Here is an 18142-nt window from a genome sequence, read left to right on the forward strand (position 1 = left end):
GCTTTACTAGAAAGGGCTGGGGATGTCCCTCAGTGCTCCCTGGGTTCAATCCCCAGTACTGAGGGAGAAGTTATTAACTATGAACAAAGGATGGGAACTGTTAGAAAGGAGGGATGTCAACTTTTCCGAACATTACCTGAAACCAGCTCTTAAGGAAAAACAACAAAAGAGGCTGGCAAGAAGGAAAAACATCTGGGTAGACACTATGAACAGGAGACTGACTGATCCTGCTCGGTGACTATCACATTGAGAAATAAAGGACTGGCAAAACACTGAGGACTTCAGCACTTGTTTGCGATTGCCACCAATCTCCTCCTGAGCACTTACTTTCCCACTGTTAGAGAAAACTATAGTTGCACAATTTGGGTACCTGGATCTGCTGACCTGCCCACCGGGCAAACTGACCATGGGAGCCAGACAAGCCAGACAGGACAAGCTCCAACCTGTTACCACGTTCATCAAGGGAAGGGACAGGGGGATGGAACTAATCAGCCAGACCACACCTGTCCTTGGGGTTCGTGTCAACCCAAAACCCCAACTTTTCCAGAGCTATTCCCAAGGCCTGCTCTGACCATACTAGATTTAAATATCCCTTCTAAATTAAATGGGGGGAGGCACTAGGCATCGTCTTCAATAGTTCAATTTACACCTCTGTCTACCTTGCTTAACCTAAATTTGCTTATAAATGGCAACAGGTTAAATTCATTATAGCCTGTTTGCATATAGACTACTTCCAGTGAAAGCTGGAATTTACACAATAAAACTGGTCAGTGACATGGGTAAGACAGAGGCAGTTTTATGGATTTTTTTTTCCTTTATTGAGAAACTTAAGACTTGGGTACATCAAATAAAACCAATTTCTGGGGAAAAAAAAATCAAAACCCACAATAGAAAAAAAAAAATGTCTGGGCCATAGCAGAACCCAGAGAATATACTTTTATAATTGAAAAGTTCTAGGTGCTTCATAATTGACCTTTTGATACAAAATGACCTATTCAATTTGCAACTTGTGGTTCTCGGTGTTGAGGTCCATAGGACAAACTAGGAAGTCTTCAAACCTTGAGCTCAATTCCATGAGGGATTATTTGGCTTTTGAATCCTGGAAAAAACAAAAGCACCAACACAAATAAAAGAATTTGGGGGACTCCTTGACAAAGAAAGGTGTTCTAGAAAAAAGTTTTCAATCTTGGCTCACCTGACTCTCGTTTTTTTATTTGGAGGCACCCGCCAGGGGTCCCAGCTAAAACTTTACTCACCCACCCCACCTCCCTGCTCTCCCACCTCCACAGGCAGTGAGCACCTTCTGCAACTGTAGTGCACTGTGGGGCTGTCTCTGGCACTAGATCATGATCCAATGCCTGCTGTGTAAGCTGTGGGTATATACACAACTTCACCAGCCTCAGGCCAAACCAGGAAATGATACTCACAGCAGTGAGGCTTTGGCATGTGATGTGAATACCTTGTATACCTATCACTCTTTCAGAGACCAGCAAGGAGAGCAGGTGCTGGGGGACAAATCCAGGACCTTGTGGGTGCTAAGCACACAGACTACACCTGAGCCAACCAGGCTAGTTCTTGAGACAAATCTGACCAGGTGCTCTTAGAAGAAACTGTTTGTTTTTTTTTTTTCTCCTTGAGATAGGGTCTTGCAATGTTGCCCAGGCTGGCTTTAAACTCCTGGGCTCAAATCCTCCTGCCTTAGCTTACAGTAGCTGGGACTACAGGTATATGGCCAATGCACCTGACTCTTTGTTCTTTCATTCAAAACCCCTTAGTTCTTTCCATAGTAATGGATCCAGGTGAGAGGCTCAGGTAACAGCCTGCCAAATCACAGGGGAAGTGTCAGAAAAGTGTCCTCACTCTTTTATGAACATATTCATAAATCAAAACAGTGACTGCAAGTGTAACAGGCAAACGTACGTGCTTTCCTTGTCTAAGAGGTAGCAGCGGCAACAGCGCCCACCTTCTGGGCAGCTTCTTTCTTGGCGTGATGAGCCTGTAGAACTGCCACAGCTTCCTCCACCTGGGAGAAACCTCCAGGCAGTCAGTGACTGAGGAGAGCCACTCAGCCCCTCCCTGGTACCCAGGTCCAATGACCTCTGCCCACAGCTTTCTCAGCACCCACACCAGCAGCATCAATCAAGGGTGAGGCATGACAGGAACACAGCAGCAGAATATCCTCTCTGCTCTACCCAGTGCCCAGGTCCCCTCCACCCTCCCAAACTGAGCTGTGGCTGCAGGATCTGAGAAGCAGCTCACCTTTGAGCGGAGAGACTCAGGGGACTCGAGCATGTGCAGCAGCTCGGAGTTGTCGATCTCCAGCAGCATGCCCGTGATCTTGCCAGCCAGGTTCGAATGCATTGTTTGGATGAGTGGGAATAAACGCTCTCCTATGGATAGGACAGTTAATAAAAGACCAAGTCAAACTGGTGGCACATATCTGTTAATTCCTAGCTATTCAGGGGGCTGGGGGAGGAAGGCCAGATATTTGAGGCCAGCCTGGGTAACTTAGTGAGGAGACCCTGCCTCAGAATTTTAAAAAGGGCTGAGGATGTAACCCAGTACTCCTGGGTTTAGTCCCAAGTACCACCAAAAAAAAAAAAAAAAAACCTCAGTGAACAGACATTGGTGTCCTACAGGCTGAATGGGCACTTACCCAGCATCTGCTTCTGCTCTTGTGGGGGAGCTGCAGCCAGCATGGAGGCAGTCAGAGGCTCCTGGCCCTGCACATGGACGGCAGGCTGGGGTGCCTGAAAACCAGGACAGCCAGTAGGTTAGTACCAAAGAAAGGCTGCTGGGCAGTGGCTGAGAGCCTCACCACTCAACATCTCAACATTCTTATCTGAAAGAGGAACGGAAGTAGCTGTCCTTATCTTCATGAATTATTTTATGAGGCACAGAATACCATGGACATTAAAATACAATTAACTGCAGTGAAAGGACATGCTGTTCAGTGGGCATGATGGCACAGCAAGATCACTGGGAGTTTGAAACCAGCTCAGGGTACACAGTGAATTCAAGACCAGCCTGGGATACATAAGCTAGACTGTCTCAGAAGTCCAAAAAACAGAAAGGACATGCTATCAGAAAGGAAAGTAAAACCCCCTCAAATAAAATAAATGTACAATGCTAAGCAACCATTTACTGATGTTTCATTCAATTCATCCAAGGTTACCCAAGAAATCAGGCCACAGCGAATATGTGCGTGAAGCCTTCTCCTGAAATTTCCTTTAGTGTCAATTCCAATGCAGACTAGGTCAAAGAATATGACTACCAAAACATTTATAACTATACCCTATACTACCTTTACTATAACCAATGTTTTTATTACATCAACTGCCTAAGGATTATCAACATGCAAAACTAATGCTCATCACACAGCCCTAAAAGTAGGGCCCTATATACAGAAGATAGTTTACACTCAACCTTAAGCCCTGGGAAATCCCTTAGAGAATGTGAGGAAGGAGGACATCTGAAAAATGAACTGTCAAGCAGCTTATGGGCCTGACAGCTGAGTGTGGCCTGCCACAGAAAACTGCTGAGCTCTGAAACAAACTGGTTGCAGCTGGGTTTGCATTTAAGTGCACAGTTCTAAAGGTTGCAAATTTCAGCTTAGGCAATCTGAGCTATCTCCCTTCACACTTTTGATACTGAATCTTATCTAAATTGAAGGTACTTCCTGATTTAATGTCCCAATCATCTTGTATAGCAGCCAAGGATCAAATATGGCACTAGATAGAAGAAGTCACCTAGGAGCTCAAAATGCTGAGCACAGGTGTTACACAAGCAGCAGAGGAAGCACCCCTTCTCAGTGTTTGGAGGAAGAACACTTTCTCAGTGAGTGTCCAAATCACCACATAGAATATAGCGTCCAGCCAGGGTTGGTGGCATAACCTGTAATTCCAGTTTTCAGGAAGTTGAGAGAGGAGGATCACCATGAGTTCAAGGCCAGCCTGAGCTATACAGCAAGACCCCATCTCAAAAAAACCCAAAAAACAGCACCCTACCAGGGGGCAGGGATGCCAATACCCACTGAAGGAATCAAAATCAAGCATGCTTTAAACTGTGTAGAAATGGGGCAAATGCCTTTGGCAGCATCTGCTGGCCTCACCTGCAGAGGCTGTATGGCAGGGTGCGGGCTGCGGACACTGGAGGCATATTTGTATGGTGCCACAGCCCGAGGAGCAGCAGCAGCAACTGCAGCCCGAGGTGTGAGGCTTGGGACTGCTGTGGGAACACCTTGAGGAAAGAACAAATGCAATTAAAACCCATCAGGCTGGGCAAAGGCCCGTCAAATCCCATCTTTCCCCCTTCTGTGTGCATCCAATACCACCTCCAGACTGGCAGCTGTCAGTCAGCCCTTGCTGGGCGGCACCAGCCCCACCAAAGTCCATAGCCAAGCGGTCCGGGCACTCAGACCCTACAACAGACCAGCAAATGCACATCAGTGTTGGAGGCCAATGTCCAACCGTCCACGTCCCACGGAAGGAGAGATTCCAAAGCACGTTGACATGACACATCACACTCAGGGCTACTACTGCTACTTTCCAGGATAAGCCAAAGGCTAACAAACTTTTCCACATCTTTGAGTACAGGACATTAAAAGCTTCCTTGTATCCCCCATCCCACCAAAAATAGGCTCCGTCATCACCCAGCTAGCAAACTACTATGATTAACGTTTTTCACATGAGTCACCGACAGCAAAGAATGGTGACAGTAACCAACACACCTACAAGTCACACTGTCTCTCTGCTCCTGAATGAAGTACCTACCTACACCAAACACAGAGCTATGGTAACAGAACCAGGGCTCCACATTTGAGCCCAACAAACTGACCAAGCGAGGGCAGAGCTAGTCATCCTGACTCCCTCCTCCCCAGGCCACGCTCCTATAGGCCAGTTTGCTCACCGACTCTCTGAGTGGTAGTAGGGAGGCCACGAGAGGCCGGAGCATTACCAGTTGGAGCCAGATGGCGAAGAGTTGGACGAGGCCCAGATTGGCGTATAGCACTTGGCATTCCTTGGAAGCCTGGTGGTAAGACAAAACATGCTTATTACTGACAAGCAACACGGCCTAGAAAATGCATCACAAAGTGCACACAGAAAACCAGGAAGACCAGGCCAGGTACATCCTGGGCAAGTACTGTCCCCCACCACTTACCTTGAGGTCTCCCACCTTGCTGCCAACGTGGATTAGGCCTCATCTGCGCCAGTTGGTTAGGTGTATAATATGGTGGTCTTCCCTGAGCCTGTAAGGAAACAGCACCTAAGCCCTTCTATTTCAGAAACCTGAACCCACACTAGACTCTTACCTCACTACTAGGCCCTAGACCAGTAATGGTGAACCTTTTAGAGACGAGTGCCCAAACTACAACCCTCAACCCAACTATTTATCGCAAAGTACTAACACGGCAGTAACACCTAAATATTGGGATTTTCGTTTAGAAAAACAACCCATGCAGTAACATCTTTTGTCTGAAACAAAAAACACCACACATGTAATAGGTTCAGTACCACTAGCCTAAGCTATTTGGAATAAAGGCTCTCTACTCAAAAGCTGAAGCACTGGTTAAGCTTAACCAGGGTAGTCCCCTCTACCTCTTCCAGTATGCATGTATGATCATGGTTAAGTTCTTCATTTTCTTTTTGGGTGGGTACCTGGGATTGAACCCAACCAAGGCCTTCACACTGGCTGAGCTACATTCCCCTCCTTTCTTTTCATTTTGAGACACAGTCTCACTAAGTTGCCCAGACTGGGCTTGAATCTTCGGTGTTCTTGCCTTAGCCTCTCATACCCTTACAGCCACACCTGGCTCTTCACTTTTACTTATAGTGTCTTTAACATTCTAGAACTCCATCATCCCCAAAAGTCCCTCCCCAGGGGTCGAAGGGAGTAGTGGAATGAAGGGGGAAAAAAAAGCAACAAGACGCATCATGTACAGGCACAAATTCCCTATGATGGATGTGATCATTATGTATACCTAAAATGTACCAGTAAACTTAATTTAAAAAAAAAAATCCCTCTCAACCACTGAAGAACACAGGCATAGCACTCACAGGCAGACCCAGAGAGCCACGATCACGCGGCAGACCCACCTGTGGAACTGCTGGCACAAAGTAGCCACCAGCTGCAGGCTGGAACTGGTTTAAGATGGCATTGGCAGGGAGTGCTCTCATTCCAGCCACCCGCTGCATGTACTGGTTGGTTAGGTGAGCCTTTCTCTCCTCCTTCCTTTGGGCGAGGGCAACATACAGTGGCTTGGAACCCACGATGCGCCCATTCATTTCAGTGACTGCTTTGGTTGCCTCCTCAGGAGATGAGAAACACACAAAACCAAATCCTTTGCTTCTTCCATCCTCCAGCATTACCTATAAAATGAGAGCGGCTACCTAAGAAAAGGTGTATATGGGGAGGGGGAGCTACTCACCACAGTCAAAAATCTGGACTCTGCTCCAGAGTTACCAACTCTAGGTCTAGGATGCACTGTGATCCAGGATGTAACCTAGACCAATAAAGGTTTAACTTTAAGGTACCTAGAAATTTTCTTTAAATCCCCAGGTGATGCTAAAGTTCCCTAAACACCATAATGGTAAAAACAGAACCTGAGGATGTTTCCTGACACCTAGCAACACAGATATCCCTCGGTATCCTTGACAACAGTGTGGAGCAGTTTATCTGTGGAACTAATCCAGTCCAAAGCCTTCATGGACAAAATTTCAGTAATGGTGGCCATGAATGCTGCCACCATTAACTTGATATGAATAACAGATACAATTAGCTGAGACAAAGAACCCAGATTCTAATTCTACTCTTATCTGCTCTGAGTCTCAGTTTCCATGATCTACTCCAAGACAAGAAAGCTATAAATTAGCCACACAGCTCCTGGTTTAGGCAGTCACTTTCCCAGGTGTCTGTCTCTTTGTGCTTCACATCATTTGTGTCTTAGTTAGTGGCCTGGACAGCCCCCTGAAGTGAAGGACTTGGAGCTCAACATGTATACCAACCCAACATCTTCCTACTAGTGAGGCAAGCCAGTAAGGTGTGTGAAAACAATGCCTGACCATAATCTCAAACAGTGCCTGCACAAGTTTGAATACTTCATTGTTTCCCCTGTGTGAGAAACTCAAAGAGTAAGTAAGGAGTGAAGCAGAGGGTAGATATTGGGAAGCAGGAAGAACATTATCACATGGGAAGGGGAACAAGGGAGGAGGGAGGGAAGAGCAAAGGATTATAAGAACAGAATGGAAAGGAAAAAATGGAAACAAAGCTTTTTGTAAATGGGGAAAGAAGGGCTGTAAATGGGGAGAGAAGGGCTGTGTTCCCTCCCCAAGGGAGGGGAATGGGAAGAATTAAGATATATTATGTACAGGTACAAATTTCCTATGCTGAATGTGATCATCATGCACGGCAAGCAGGTACTAATAAAAACAAAATCTAACAGTAAATGAAACTTCAAATTAGGGTCCTTTCAGCCTCTCCTCACCAATGCCAATTTGTCAGGTGTGCAGGCAGACAAGGGAATCTATCACCCCTTGCACCAATTGGAGCAGTCAAGGGAGTGACGCCAAGAGGAAGTGGGCAAACCCCACAGAGCTGGCCTTGGTCAGCTCTCTAGACAGCTGATGAAGCTTCTTTGCACAATGTTCTAGTACTGGGAGAAATGTATGCAAGGCCAGGGCAGGGGCACCAAGCCTCCTTTTCATTACCCAAAGGAAACTCAATGGCCTCCACTGCACCTCTGCCAGGCAGGCCAGGATGTGAAACTTCCCGGATGTCACCAGTCCCCACCACACTGCTAAGCGCCATGACCACACAGCGTACCACCCCCATGCGGTCAGCATACTTTTGCTCAAGGACTCATTCCTTGTCTAAAAGCCTGTTGACTTAATTGATATGATCAAAGACCACCACCAAGCAAGCCAAAACATGGAAAAACAAACTCTGGACTCCTACTTCTTTTTTTTTTGGTACTGGAAATCGAAATCAGGACCTTGCTCTTACCAGGCAGGCACTGTCCCGCTATCCCTCTCGCCCCCATTTTTCTTTTGAGACAGGGTCTTGCTATGTAGTTCAGACTGGTCTTGAACTCATGGTGACCCTGAAACAGCCTCTCAAGTGCTGGGATGACAGGTGTGCACCAACACACTCAGCTTCCATTCCCATTTTCTGTGAGACCATGAAAACAGCTGTTGAACCTCAGCTCCAAAATCTTCAAAACAGCTTCATTTTCAAGGAAAAATGTGGCAGAGTTGTAGAGACAGGTCCCAAGACAAATGGAAAACAACCTGTCTGGATATCCTCTGCTCATGTTGTAGCACCCACTGTCCCCAGGCCAGCACAAAGCAGCAGGAATGGGAAAGATCTGGGTGCTGAGGAGGGCTGAAGGGAAGGACTGGCTCAGACTTCTCACCACACTGCAGGGCTGATAGAGTAATGCTAACGTAATGAAATACCCTCGAGAACACTACTCAGAAGGCAACGAGGAGTAAGCTGGAATAATGTGGTTATGCTCAGAATCATCACTTAATTTAGCCCCTTCAGTGAAATAAATACCAATAAACCTGTAATAACAGTGCTTTCAACTACAAAATCCCAAATGGAAATACCTTAGCACTGGTGATTGATCCAAAAGGAGAAAATTCTTTTCTTAATTTCTCATCATCAATGGTGTCATCCAAGTTTTTAATGTAGAGGTTCACTCCCTGAAAGAGAGAGATCACTGTTAACTTCTTTCTAAATCTAACTTCTCTAGAACAGTTGTTCCCAAACTGTGGTCCCCATACCAGCAGCACTGTCTGGGAACTTGTTAGAAATGAAAATTCTTGCTGATGTCCTGGTGCATACCTATAACTCAAGCACTCAGGAGGTTGAGGCAAGAGGACTGCATGAGTTCAAAGCCTGGCTGGACTACATGCTAAGTTCAAGGTCAGCCTGAGCTACATAGCAAGACCCTGTCTCACCTCCTCCCAACTGAAAATTCTTGCAAATGCAGTGGCACCTGCCTGTATCTCCAGCGTTCCCAGCTACTCAGGAGGCTGATGCAAGAGGATCTCAGGTTTGAAGCCAGCCCAGATAACTTAATGACAAACTGTCTAAAAATAAATAGACTACAGATGTAGTTCAATGGTAGAGGGCTTGCCTAGCAGGAAGGAGGTCTGTGGGTTTGAGCCCCAATATGGGGGGTGTGGATTTCTGGGTTGGACCCCAAACCCAATTAATCAGGAACTCTTGGTTTGGAGCCTAGCAATCCATGTTTCAACAAGTTGAGCATGCACACATGTACACAAAAGCTGCATCTGGCCTGGCATAGCAATCCATGCCTGTGATCCCAGCACTTGGGAAGGATGAGGGAGGAGGATTGCCCTAACTTTAAGGCCAGCCTAAACTATACTGTTAAGACTCTGTCTCAAATAAAAAATCCTACAGACAATTCTGATGCAACCTCCAAGTTGAGTAATTACTTCCCTAAGATTCGTAAGACCATCAATGCAGGGACATGTTGACCTTCTCCACACATCTCTGGCTGGCCACTTACCCATGCAGCATCCTGGCACCACTCCTAACCAAGGGGCACCATTCTTGTAACTTATTTTTATTACTACATGTTTAGAAAGACCACTGGAGTGAAAAGGAACCTATACAGTAAGGAGCAGCAGGTTGAGAGTTCTAGAAGAGAGCTTCTCAATGAATAGTCTTTTGTCCCTGTTCAGTAACTGTTGACTTATCTGGTTGGTACAGCTTCTTTTAAACCTGCTAAAAGGGTGCTCTGCAAGTATTTCACAGGCAACACCCTGTGACAGGCTGGCCCACCGCATCTCACCTGGTATCGACTAATTCTCTCCTGTTTCAGCTGCTCAAATTTCCGTTTTAATTCAGCCTGCCGTTCTACTTTCTTCTGTGCACGGCCTACAAATATGACTTTCCCACTGATTTCTTTTCCATTCATCTCTTCCACGGCCTAGAGAGGAAATGCATGTCTTTAAACCAAGTTGCAGAGACACTGGCCTTGTTCGGAGCTCTTAAAATGAACCACATGTTCTGAGAGAATCTTTCATATAGGCTAATATTAATTTTATTGCATCCCTCTAGTCTGCTAAGCATTTTAAATTCTTCATCTATAAAACAGGGTTAATACTAAATGGGATCTGGGCTTAGTGTGTACACCTGTTATCTTTGCACTCAGGAAGTTGAAGCAGGAGACCTTGAGTTCAACCAAAACCAAAGCAAAAAAACAGAAACAAAAAACATTATTATCTGACCCTAATTTGAATGCGGCTGTCACTAAACATCTCAGGTTCCTTTGTGAGTATTTAAGTGATATATGCTGACATCCTAGCACACTGCTTTACCAAAAAGTAGCTGCTGTGCTATAATCAGGTCAACTCTCTGGACTTTAGTTCTCTTGCCTATAAATGGGAACAAACATCTGTCCTCAACAGCTGAGGTGACAGGTATGGCAAGCGCTTTAAAACAGCTAGGTATGTTGACACATGCCTATAATCCCAGCCCTTGGGAACTGAGACAGGAGAATCGCTGTTGAGTTTGAGGCCAGCCTGGGCTACATAGTGAATTTGAGCCCAGCCTTACCTACACAGCTAGACCCTGCCCCTCCCCAAAAAAGTTAACCGACACAGTGACTGACATAAGCCCCCTGAGGAAGACAGTTCCAGAGAACGTGCATCCACTACCATTCAGACCACTCTAGCTCTGCTCTGCTAAACAAGGCTCTGCCCACACTGGGGCCTCCTACAGACACTTCCCGACCCTCAAGGGTGGCACTCTCACCTTATTGGCATCCTCGTGTTTTTCGTAACTCACAAAGCCAAAGCCTTTGGATTTCCCACTGGGATCTCTCATGACCTTGACACTGAGGGTCTTACCTATGATCAAAGGACGCAACTATTAGTGACACCTCTATCACAGCTCATGGAGAAGACTTCTCTCTAGAAACCCACTTCAAGTATATCTCTGGCAGAACCCAGACAGACCTAAGACAGAAAAATAGGCGCCATGCCTGGTCTCTAATTCTGACAGAGCAGCTGAGATGGCCTTAGGGGTGAAAGGAGGTAGGATAAAACCAAGCCAAGGCCTGAAGCCTATCTCTACACCTTGTGACCTTTGTCATGTAAGGTGCTTTATTTCTGGATCTGAATGCGTGTGTCTCTTTAAGTAACAGATGTAGCCTAGGTCTGCTGATTATAGAAGGGGACCTGTGAACTCAGGATGTCAACTTACCAAACTGGCTGAATAGCTCCTTCAGACTCTCATCATCCACCTCTTCTCCAAAGTTCTTTATATAAACATTGGTGAATTCTTTGGCTTTGGCTCCAAGCTCAGCCTCCCGCTCTTTGCGAGACTTGAATCTGCCTACAAACCTAAAAACAAACCATGAAAAAAATGATCACCTAGGAGAAAGAAATCATGATTTCCAGGGGCCCCAAGGAAACAGGTTAAAGGCTGACAGGACAGGTTAAAATACATGGGGACCCCACCCACCAAGAAGGAGGCTCAAGACACCCCAAGTACCCAGAAGAAAGAGAAAGAGGCAGGACTATCCTGCGAGGACGAGCCCAGGGCCCCTGGCTCAGACCAGGGCTACTCCTACCACATCACACTGCCTTCGTGAAGAAACCTGACGACCATGTTTTTTTAAAACGTTCATTTCTGTGCATCTATGTAAATGTATAGAAAAGGTCTGGAAGGATACAAACCAAACTGTTAACAGTGGTTAGTTCTAAGAGTGAGGTTGTTGTGAGTGAAGAGGTGGTCTCTGCTATTTTACTGTATTCACTTTAGTATGTCTGATAGGAAAATGTCTCTATACACTAAACATTTTTATATTTCTTCTTTCCGATTACCTATAGTGATTCACCACAGGGCACACAGATGTTAATTATAAGCACAATGCATCCTCTGACCTACTCAATACCATGAAGGACAGAAATGAGTTTGGCTTGAAATAGCCAAGACATGTAAGTAGTAGTTTATCCCCTCACAGCCCGCTCCATTCCACAGAATGATGCACCAAGGCAACAAGATCTGTTACAAACTCTCCGCAAAGGGATGGAGTTTTCCCTGTAACCAAATTAAGTATCACTGTGGAGCCAGCCTTATACCAGTCACTGAGTCACAGGTTAAAGAAAGGAGAACCAGAGGGACAATTTGGCATCAACTAGTGAGATCTAGGAACCGACCTGAGTCGAAGTCAAGGTCACATAACTAAGATACAGTGCCTGGTCAGCTTAGGGCCCTCTCCACTCTGTCGCTGGCCAAGACCCCTGCTCAGAGTGGGCTTAGAGCTGCCTCCAGCAGCCCCAGCTGCTGGTGCTCACAAACCCATGGACGGATGCCTTTAAGGGAAGAGGCAGCAGGCAGGCCATGGCATGAGCAGGAAGCCCACCTTGGCGAGTCAAAAGGGCTGCCACAGCTCGGGCAGGGAGACTCACCAGCCCTGGAGTGGAGAGGTAGGAGCAGGCCACACTTGGGCCGAGAGAACCAGTAGCCGCCTTGTGTGTGCCAGTTAATACCGAGGTGGGGCCACGGCTGGCTCATGCGATGGTTGTTGCTCCAGACTGGGACACTCACACTTTGCGGTCATTGAGGAGCATGCCGTTCATCTTCTCGATGGCCTTGTCAGCAGCCTCTTGGGTCTCGAAGTGGACAAAGGCATAACCCTTAGAGCCATTCTCATCACACACCACCTGTCAAAGAAAAGGCAGACAACTTTAGCACCACTGGCCAGCTTGAGATACACCTGTAGTCTGACGCAGCCAGCTCCACCAGCAATGATGCACCTTAGCACTGAGCATAGCACCAGGCACCCAGTAAGTGCTCAACTCACAAACAGTTGGCACTGCGGGGCTACTTCTATTCCAAATGCCCTCTTGCTTCCTTTTATTAAACATTTAGGAGATCTGAGTATAAACCACAGTGTTGCAGAGACACAGTTTCCCAAGTCTGCAAAAGAATTTCAGTCCCCGGTAGTGTGAGACATGTAAATACCCACCAGCTTACATTTTACGAGGCACTTCACTTAAACAGATGTCCGGAAAAAGAAAAAGGCTAAATCTAAATTTCGTTGTTACTTCAGTACCAGGGACTAAACCCAGGGCCTTGCTTGCTAAGCAAGCGCTCTACCCCTGAAATAATCCCCAGCTGTTTACAAAATTTTACTTTGAGGTAGGCTCTCACTAAACTATACAGGCTGGCCTCAGACTTGTGATCCTCCTGCCAAGATCTCCTTAACATCTTGGATTCCAGTTGCGTGCCACCTACCAGACCCAGGCAAATTTAAGTAGAGCTTCCTGAAGATCATACATACTTCTCTGGTGTTCTCACTTATCCAAAGCAAAGCCTCTTTTTTTTTTTGAAACAGGGTCTTGCTATGTAGAGCTCAGGCTGGCCTGGAACTTTCAGTGAACATCCCACCTGAGCCTCCCAAGTGCTGTGATTATAGGTCCAGCTTTCTAATTTTTTTTTTTGAGTCAGGCTCTTGCTATGTACTTCAGGCTGGCCCTGAAAATTCAGTGATCTCCTGCTTCAGCCTCCTAAGTGCCAAGATTATAGATGTGCACTGCCATGCCTGGAGTCTTCCAAAAGTCAGAAAGTCGTTTCAGGCCACAGAAAAAATAAAACACAAAAGCACCTGCTACCTATGGTGGGTTGTGGCTCTGAGATTACCTATGAGAACTTTTAAGATTCCACTTCCAGCATTTTGAAGATTACCACACTCTGCTATCCCCAATGGGGTAAGCTCCCCACTTGGTGTTTATTTTATCTCAGGATTTAATAACTGCCGGGCGTGGTGGCACATGCCTGTAATCCCAGCACTCAGTTGGCTGAGGCAGGGGGGTTGCCATGAGTTCAAGGCCAGCCTGAACTACGTAGTGAGACCCTGTCTCAAAACAAACAAGATTCAATAATTATTCTGCTTCTCATCCAACAGGGAAGTAGTCTAAGGGAACAAGGACAAGGGGTGAGGAGGAGGTGAGAAGAAATGAGAGGAATAAAGATGTGCCATGTACAGGATCCAAATAACTTCTATCAGTGTGAATATTACAACATGAGCTATAACATGAGCTAAGGCAAACAATATCAACAAGTGCAAAAAAGGTGATAGGGGAATAGCAGTGGAGGGGGTGCGTGTGAGGGGATTAGGGAAAAAAACCCAAACTGTAGAATGTACATGCAGCTACTCCCCAAAATGACTGTAAACTGTGAATTCCAAATATGTACTAATAAAAAATAAGTAAAAAAATCTTCCGCTGAATTCATTTAATCAATGTTTACCTTGCAGGAAAGAATGTTTCCAAAAGCAGAGAAGGTATCATAAAGTGCCTTGTTATCTATAGATTTGTCCAGGTTCTTGATGAAGACGTTTCCCACACCAGATTTTCTCAAAGAGGGATCCCTCTGAGACCACATGATACGGATTGGCTTTCCTTTAATCACATCAAAGTTCATGGTGTCCAAGGCCCGCTCAGCTGTAAGAAACAAACACATTTCAATAAGGATGTAAAATAGCAACTCATAGTAGCACAGGTGACTGCTATGATCTGGGGGAACAGATTACTCCATGTTTCTAGGTAGTCACTGATGAAAGGTAATTCTACTAAAATGGGCCTTCCTTGGTGTGGTGGCACACCTGTAAACCCAGCATTTGGGGAGGCAGAGGCATGAGGATCACAAGTCCAAACCCAGCCTGGGCAACTTAGCAAGCCCTTGTCTCAGAATAAAGAAAGAACAGGATGGGGCGTAGCTCAGTGTAAAAGCCCTGCGTTCAATCCTCAGCACGGGCAAGCAGCAGGAGACCTTCACAGCACCAAGACGAAATGATAATACCTCATTTTGATTAAGCCACAGACACTCTTCAGTGCATGGCTCAGTGCGACTCAGGTGGGACAGCTAAAATTCCATTTTTAATAAAATGGGAGTAGTTACGTTCAGGGTGGTGAACCTGGTGCAATTAGCTTGTGATTAAAAACTAGTATCAGGCTGGGGATACAGCTCAGTGGCACAAGCACCTGCCTGGCATGCACGAGGTTCTGAATTTGATTTCAGGTACCAAACAAACAAAAACTATTATTAGATTTTTTTTTTTGTACCAGGAATCGAACTCAAGGCCTTGGGCTAGCCAGGCAAGCGCTGCACCACTGAGCTATATCTGCAGCCCATAATATCAGATTTTCTGATGCTATCCTTGCACTCAGCAGTTCCTTGTACAATGTAGTTTCATTTTTTTTTTTTCGGTTGTTTTTTTTTTTTCAGTACCAGGAATTGAACTCACGACCTTGCACTTGCCAGGCAGGCGCTGTGCCGCTGGGCTAAAACCCCAGCCCCTATAGTTTCAATTTCTAAGAACAAAAAGTGACTTAAAAAAAAGCAAACATCCATCATCCATAGATTCTACTGGTCACACACACGGAACATCCTCTGTTGCATTTTCAGGGCAAGAAGGATGAAACTTTGCTGGGCCCTGGGTTCAACTTCTAATACTAGAGAAAAAAAAACTACCATACCTTTCTAGGTGGACAGTGCAGGCAGGCCCTGTCCTAGTGGTGGTCAGGCCTTTTGAAGCTTACTCGGAGTTTATGGAATTCTAGGAATTCAACTGCCCTGGTGGCTTTCCATCTAGTGTATCAGGGTAATAAATTTCTCAACCAAATACACGTGTACACTAGAGACCACACTGAAGGAAGTTCAGAAGCTAAAACCTATCACCTGATGGCCAGGAATACTTTTCACTGGTGGCAACTTTCCTTAATTCATCCCAGTGGCTGACCCTACCCGCAGCTCCTGTGATGAGGGATGAGGAGATTAAAGCGGGTAGCGTTGGGGAGCCCACTCCTGGCCTCAAGGCACCTCACTTAAACAGGGACAAGACTAACTGTACCTCCACAAGTCCAATAAGCCAAGGTAATTTCTTTTCACTCATTTTGATCAAGCTTCTTCATCTTCACCAGAAGGTGGGGTAGCTTGTATTGGGCAGGGGGAGTGGAAAAAGACAGATCCAAGTCAGGAAATGTCCAAGTACATACTTATCTGAGATACTCAGCCTGAAACATCAAACTTCGATTAGTTAGCAGCCAAGGAGCCCATTTCAACACAGCTCGTCATCTATTTCCAGATAGTTCTGCACAGGGCAAGTCAGCTTAGTCTGACAAATCTGACTACATTTATTTATAGCAGGCACAAGTCCTGCAGAGGTATGTGTTGGCAAACACACTGACCAATGGCTTCTACTATATCTCCAAGTGACACAACTTTTGTTCAGAGTCAAGGCAGGCAACAGCTAATACACCCAATACTCTCCACTAAAAAGGCCAGACTCAGCTACCTCCTTTGTGTTCCAGTAGCGAGAGATAGAACTCAGCTCCTAGCACATTCTACTAGCCTAGTCTCTCTCAATTAGCCCAAATCTGGTTGCAGCTACAACTTAGGCAAGTCACTGCCTCATTGACAGTGAACAAAGTAAAGCAGGGACAAAAATAGGAACGTGGAGATCCTTTGCCACAGAATGACTTGTTTCTCCCAGTGATGGTCTCTGCAGTTGTTCCCCTTTAATCTGAAGTCACATGCAGTCCCTGATTAGGTTTCCTCTCTCAGGGCTTACTTGTGCCACGCCTACAGCATACCTCTCCAATGCCCCAAGGGAAGGCCACTATCTGCAATGGCAGTCCCAAAGTTCCTTTTCCGAAGCAGGAACCCTACGTTCTTCAGATAGGATGAGGTCAAAGAGCTCTGACAAACATAAAGTATGGTTCACAGGTGAGGCAATAGCTCCTACCAGCCCACTCGATTTTAAAGATACTTCCCCAGACTACAGTTTCATCCAGAGCAAAGAACTGAGACTGGTGGCCAAATACAGGAAGGAGCTGGCCTAGCACGTGCAGCTTCTGTGCCCCTCCTCAGTCTAAGGCACAGAACTGCTTCCCTGGCTTCCTACCTGCCTTAAAGGAGCCATCTCTTATCAGCACAAAATCAAGACTCTTACTTAGTCCAGGGAAACGTGGGGGGCGGGGCAGCAATCTATAAAGAGGGCATTGTTTCAACCCACCTGCCTCAGAGGGGCACCAGCCTGTGCCCACTGACAATGCCAGGGTCTGTCACAGCGCAACCTCACTGAAGCAGGTTCAGTCACACTGCCACAACAAAGTTAACTGTCCTCAGATCCCGATTTACAGCCTCCTTGGATTCCAACCCTTCCCCCCAACGACGGAGTAGCCCAAGGTCATGCGGTTAGCAAGTGTGGAAGCAAGATTGAAACTCAGGTCATGACAACATATCAGGCCCTATGTCCTCAATCCCTGCATGCTGCCCGCCACTGCGGCTTCTGTGCCAACATGCTGTCGTGATGTCCCCTCCGTGCCAGTACGGTCCTGCCGAGATGACTTCTCGGGTGCCCTGGGACCCGGTGAATGTGTGTGGGCACTGGTGCTACTCACCGTCAGCTGGCTGCTGGAAGTTGACGTAGGCATAACCCAGGGAGCGGCGGGTGATCATATCTCGGCAGACCCGGATGGACAGCACAGGCCCCGCTGGACTGAACTTTTCGTAGAGCATGGCCTCGGTGACGTCCGAGTGCAGATCGCCCACGTAGAGGGAGGCCATGGGGTAGCTGCTGGCTGCAGCGTTCATCTCCCCGCCCCCCACCACCCCGAGCCCCGCCAGGAGGACTTCTCACCGGGCCCACCGCAGGACAAAAGGGGTTCGGCTCGGAGCCGGGGCCCGCGCCGCGGCTCACAGGTGGCACAGGGCGACGCGGGGAAGACACAGTCGGGAGGCTCCGAGGCAGCACGGGAAGCTCCGGGTCGGCTCACACGGGACGCAGAACCCCAGACAAAGGCTCTCAAAAACAATATGGCCCTCCCCGGGAGTTTATGTCCAGCTGTCCGGGCTCGAAGCTCCAAATTACAGAAGAAAAAAAAAAAAAATCCAGTGGGGAAATCCCCTACCGAAGGGGGGCAAAAAAAAATTCTTGCAGAGGCAGCCAGATGCTGCCCACGTCGGCCTTGGGGACACGCGTTTCTCGATAAATATAGGCCCCGGGCTCCCGGCGGTTTAGGATTACAGCGCCGGGGACGGGGAAACCGAACCTGTGCGGGCGCCGACGCGGCGAGCGCCGGCGGCGGGCGGCGAGGGG

General features: G+C 47.0%; 1 protein-coding gene across 2 annotated transcripts in view; it reads right to left on the reverse strand.

The window, feature by feature from the left end:
* Positions 1-794: 794 nt before the first annotated feature.
* Positions 795-18142, reverse strand: part of Pabpc4 (poly(A) binding protein, cytoplasmic 4 (inducible form)) — a gene marked incomplete in the record, with an annotated part of 17758 nt that continues 410 nt past the window's right edge. Inside the window, 16 exon segments of one of the 2 annotated variants that reach the window (XM_005395245.2) lie at positions 795-1099; positions 1921-2023; positions 2260-2390; positions 2657-2750; positions 4112-4239; positions 4334-4420; positions 4957-5028; positions 5161-5248; positions 6096-6368; positions 8607-8702; positions 9821-9958; positions 10786-10880; positions 11236-11375; positions 12586-12701; positions 14290-14483; positions 17445-18142. In XM_005395245.2, coding sequence (XP_005395302.1) covers positions 1934-2023; positions 2260-2390; positions 2657-2750; positions 4112-4239; positions 4334-4420; positions 4957-5028; positions 5161-5248; positions 6096-6368; positions 8607-8702; positions 9821-9958; positions 10786-10880; positions 11236-11375; positions 12586-12701; positions 14290-14483; positions 17445-17637 — 1935 coding nt within the window. 2 annotated transcript variants of the gene reach the window in all.

The sequence above is a fragment of the Chinchilla lanigera genome, unplaced genomic scaffold, assembly GCF_000276665.1.
Source record: "Chinchilla lanigera isolate Chin_1 unplaced genomic scaffold, ChiLan1.0 scaffold00051, whole genome shotgun sequence".
NCBI classification, from domain to species: Eukaryota; Metazoa; Chordata; class Mammalia; order Rodentia; family Chinchillidae; genus Chinchilla; species Chinchilla lanigera.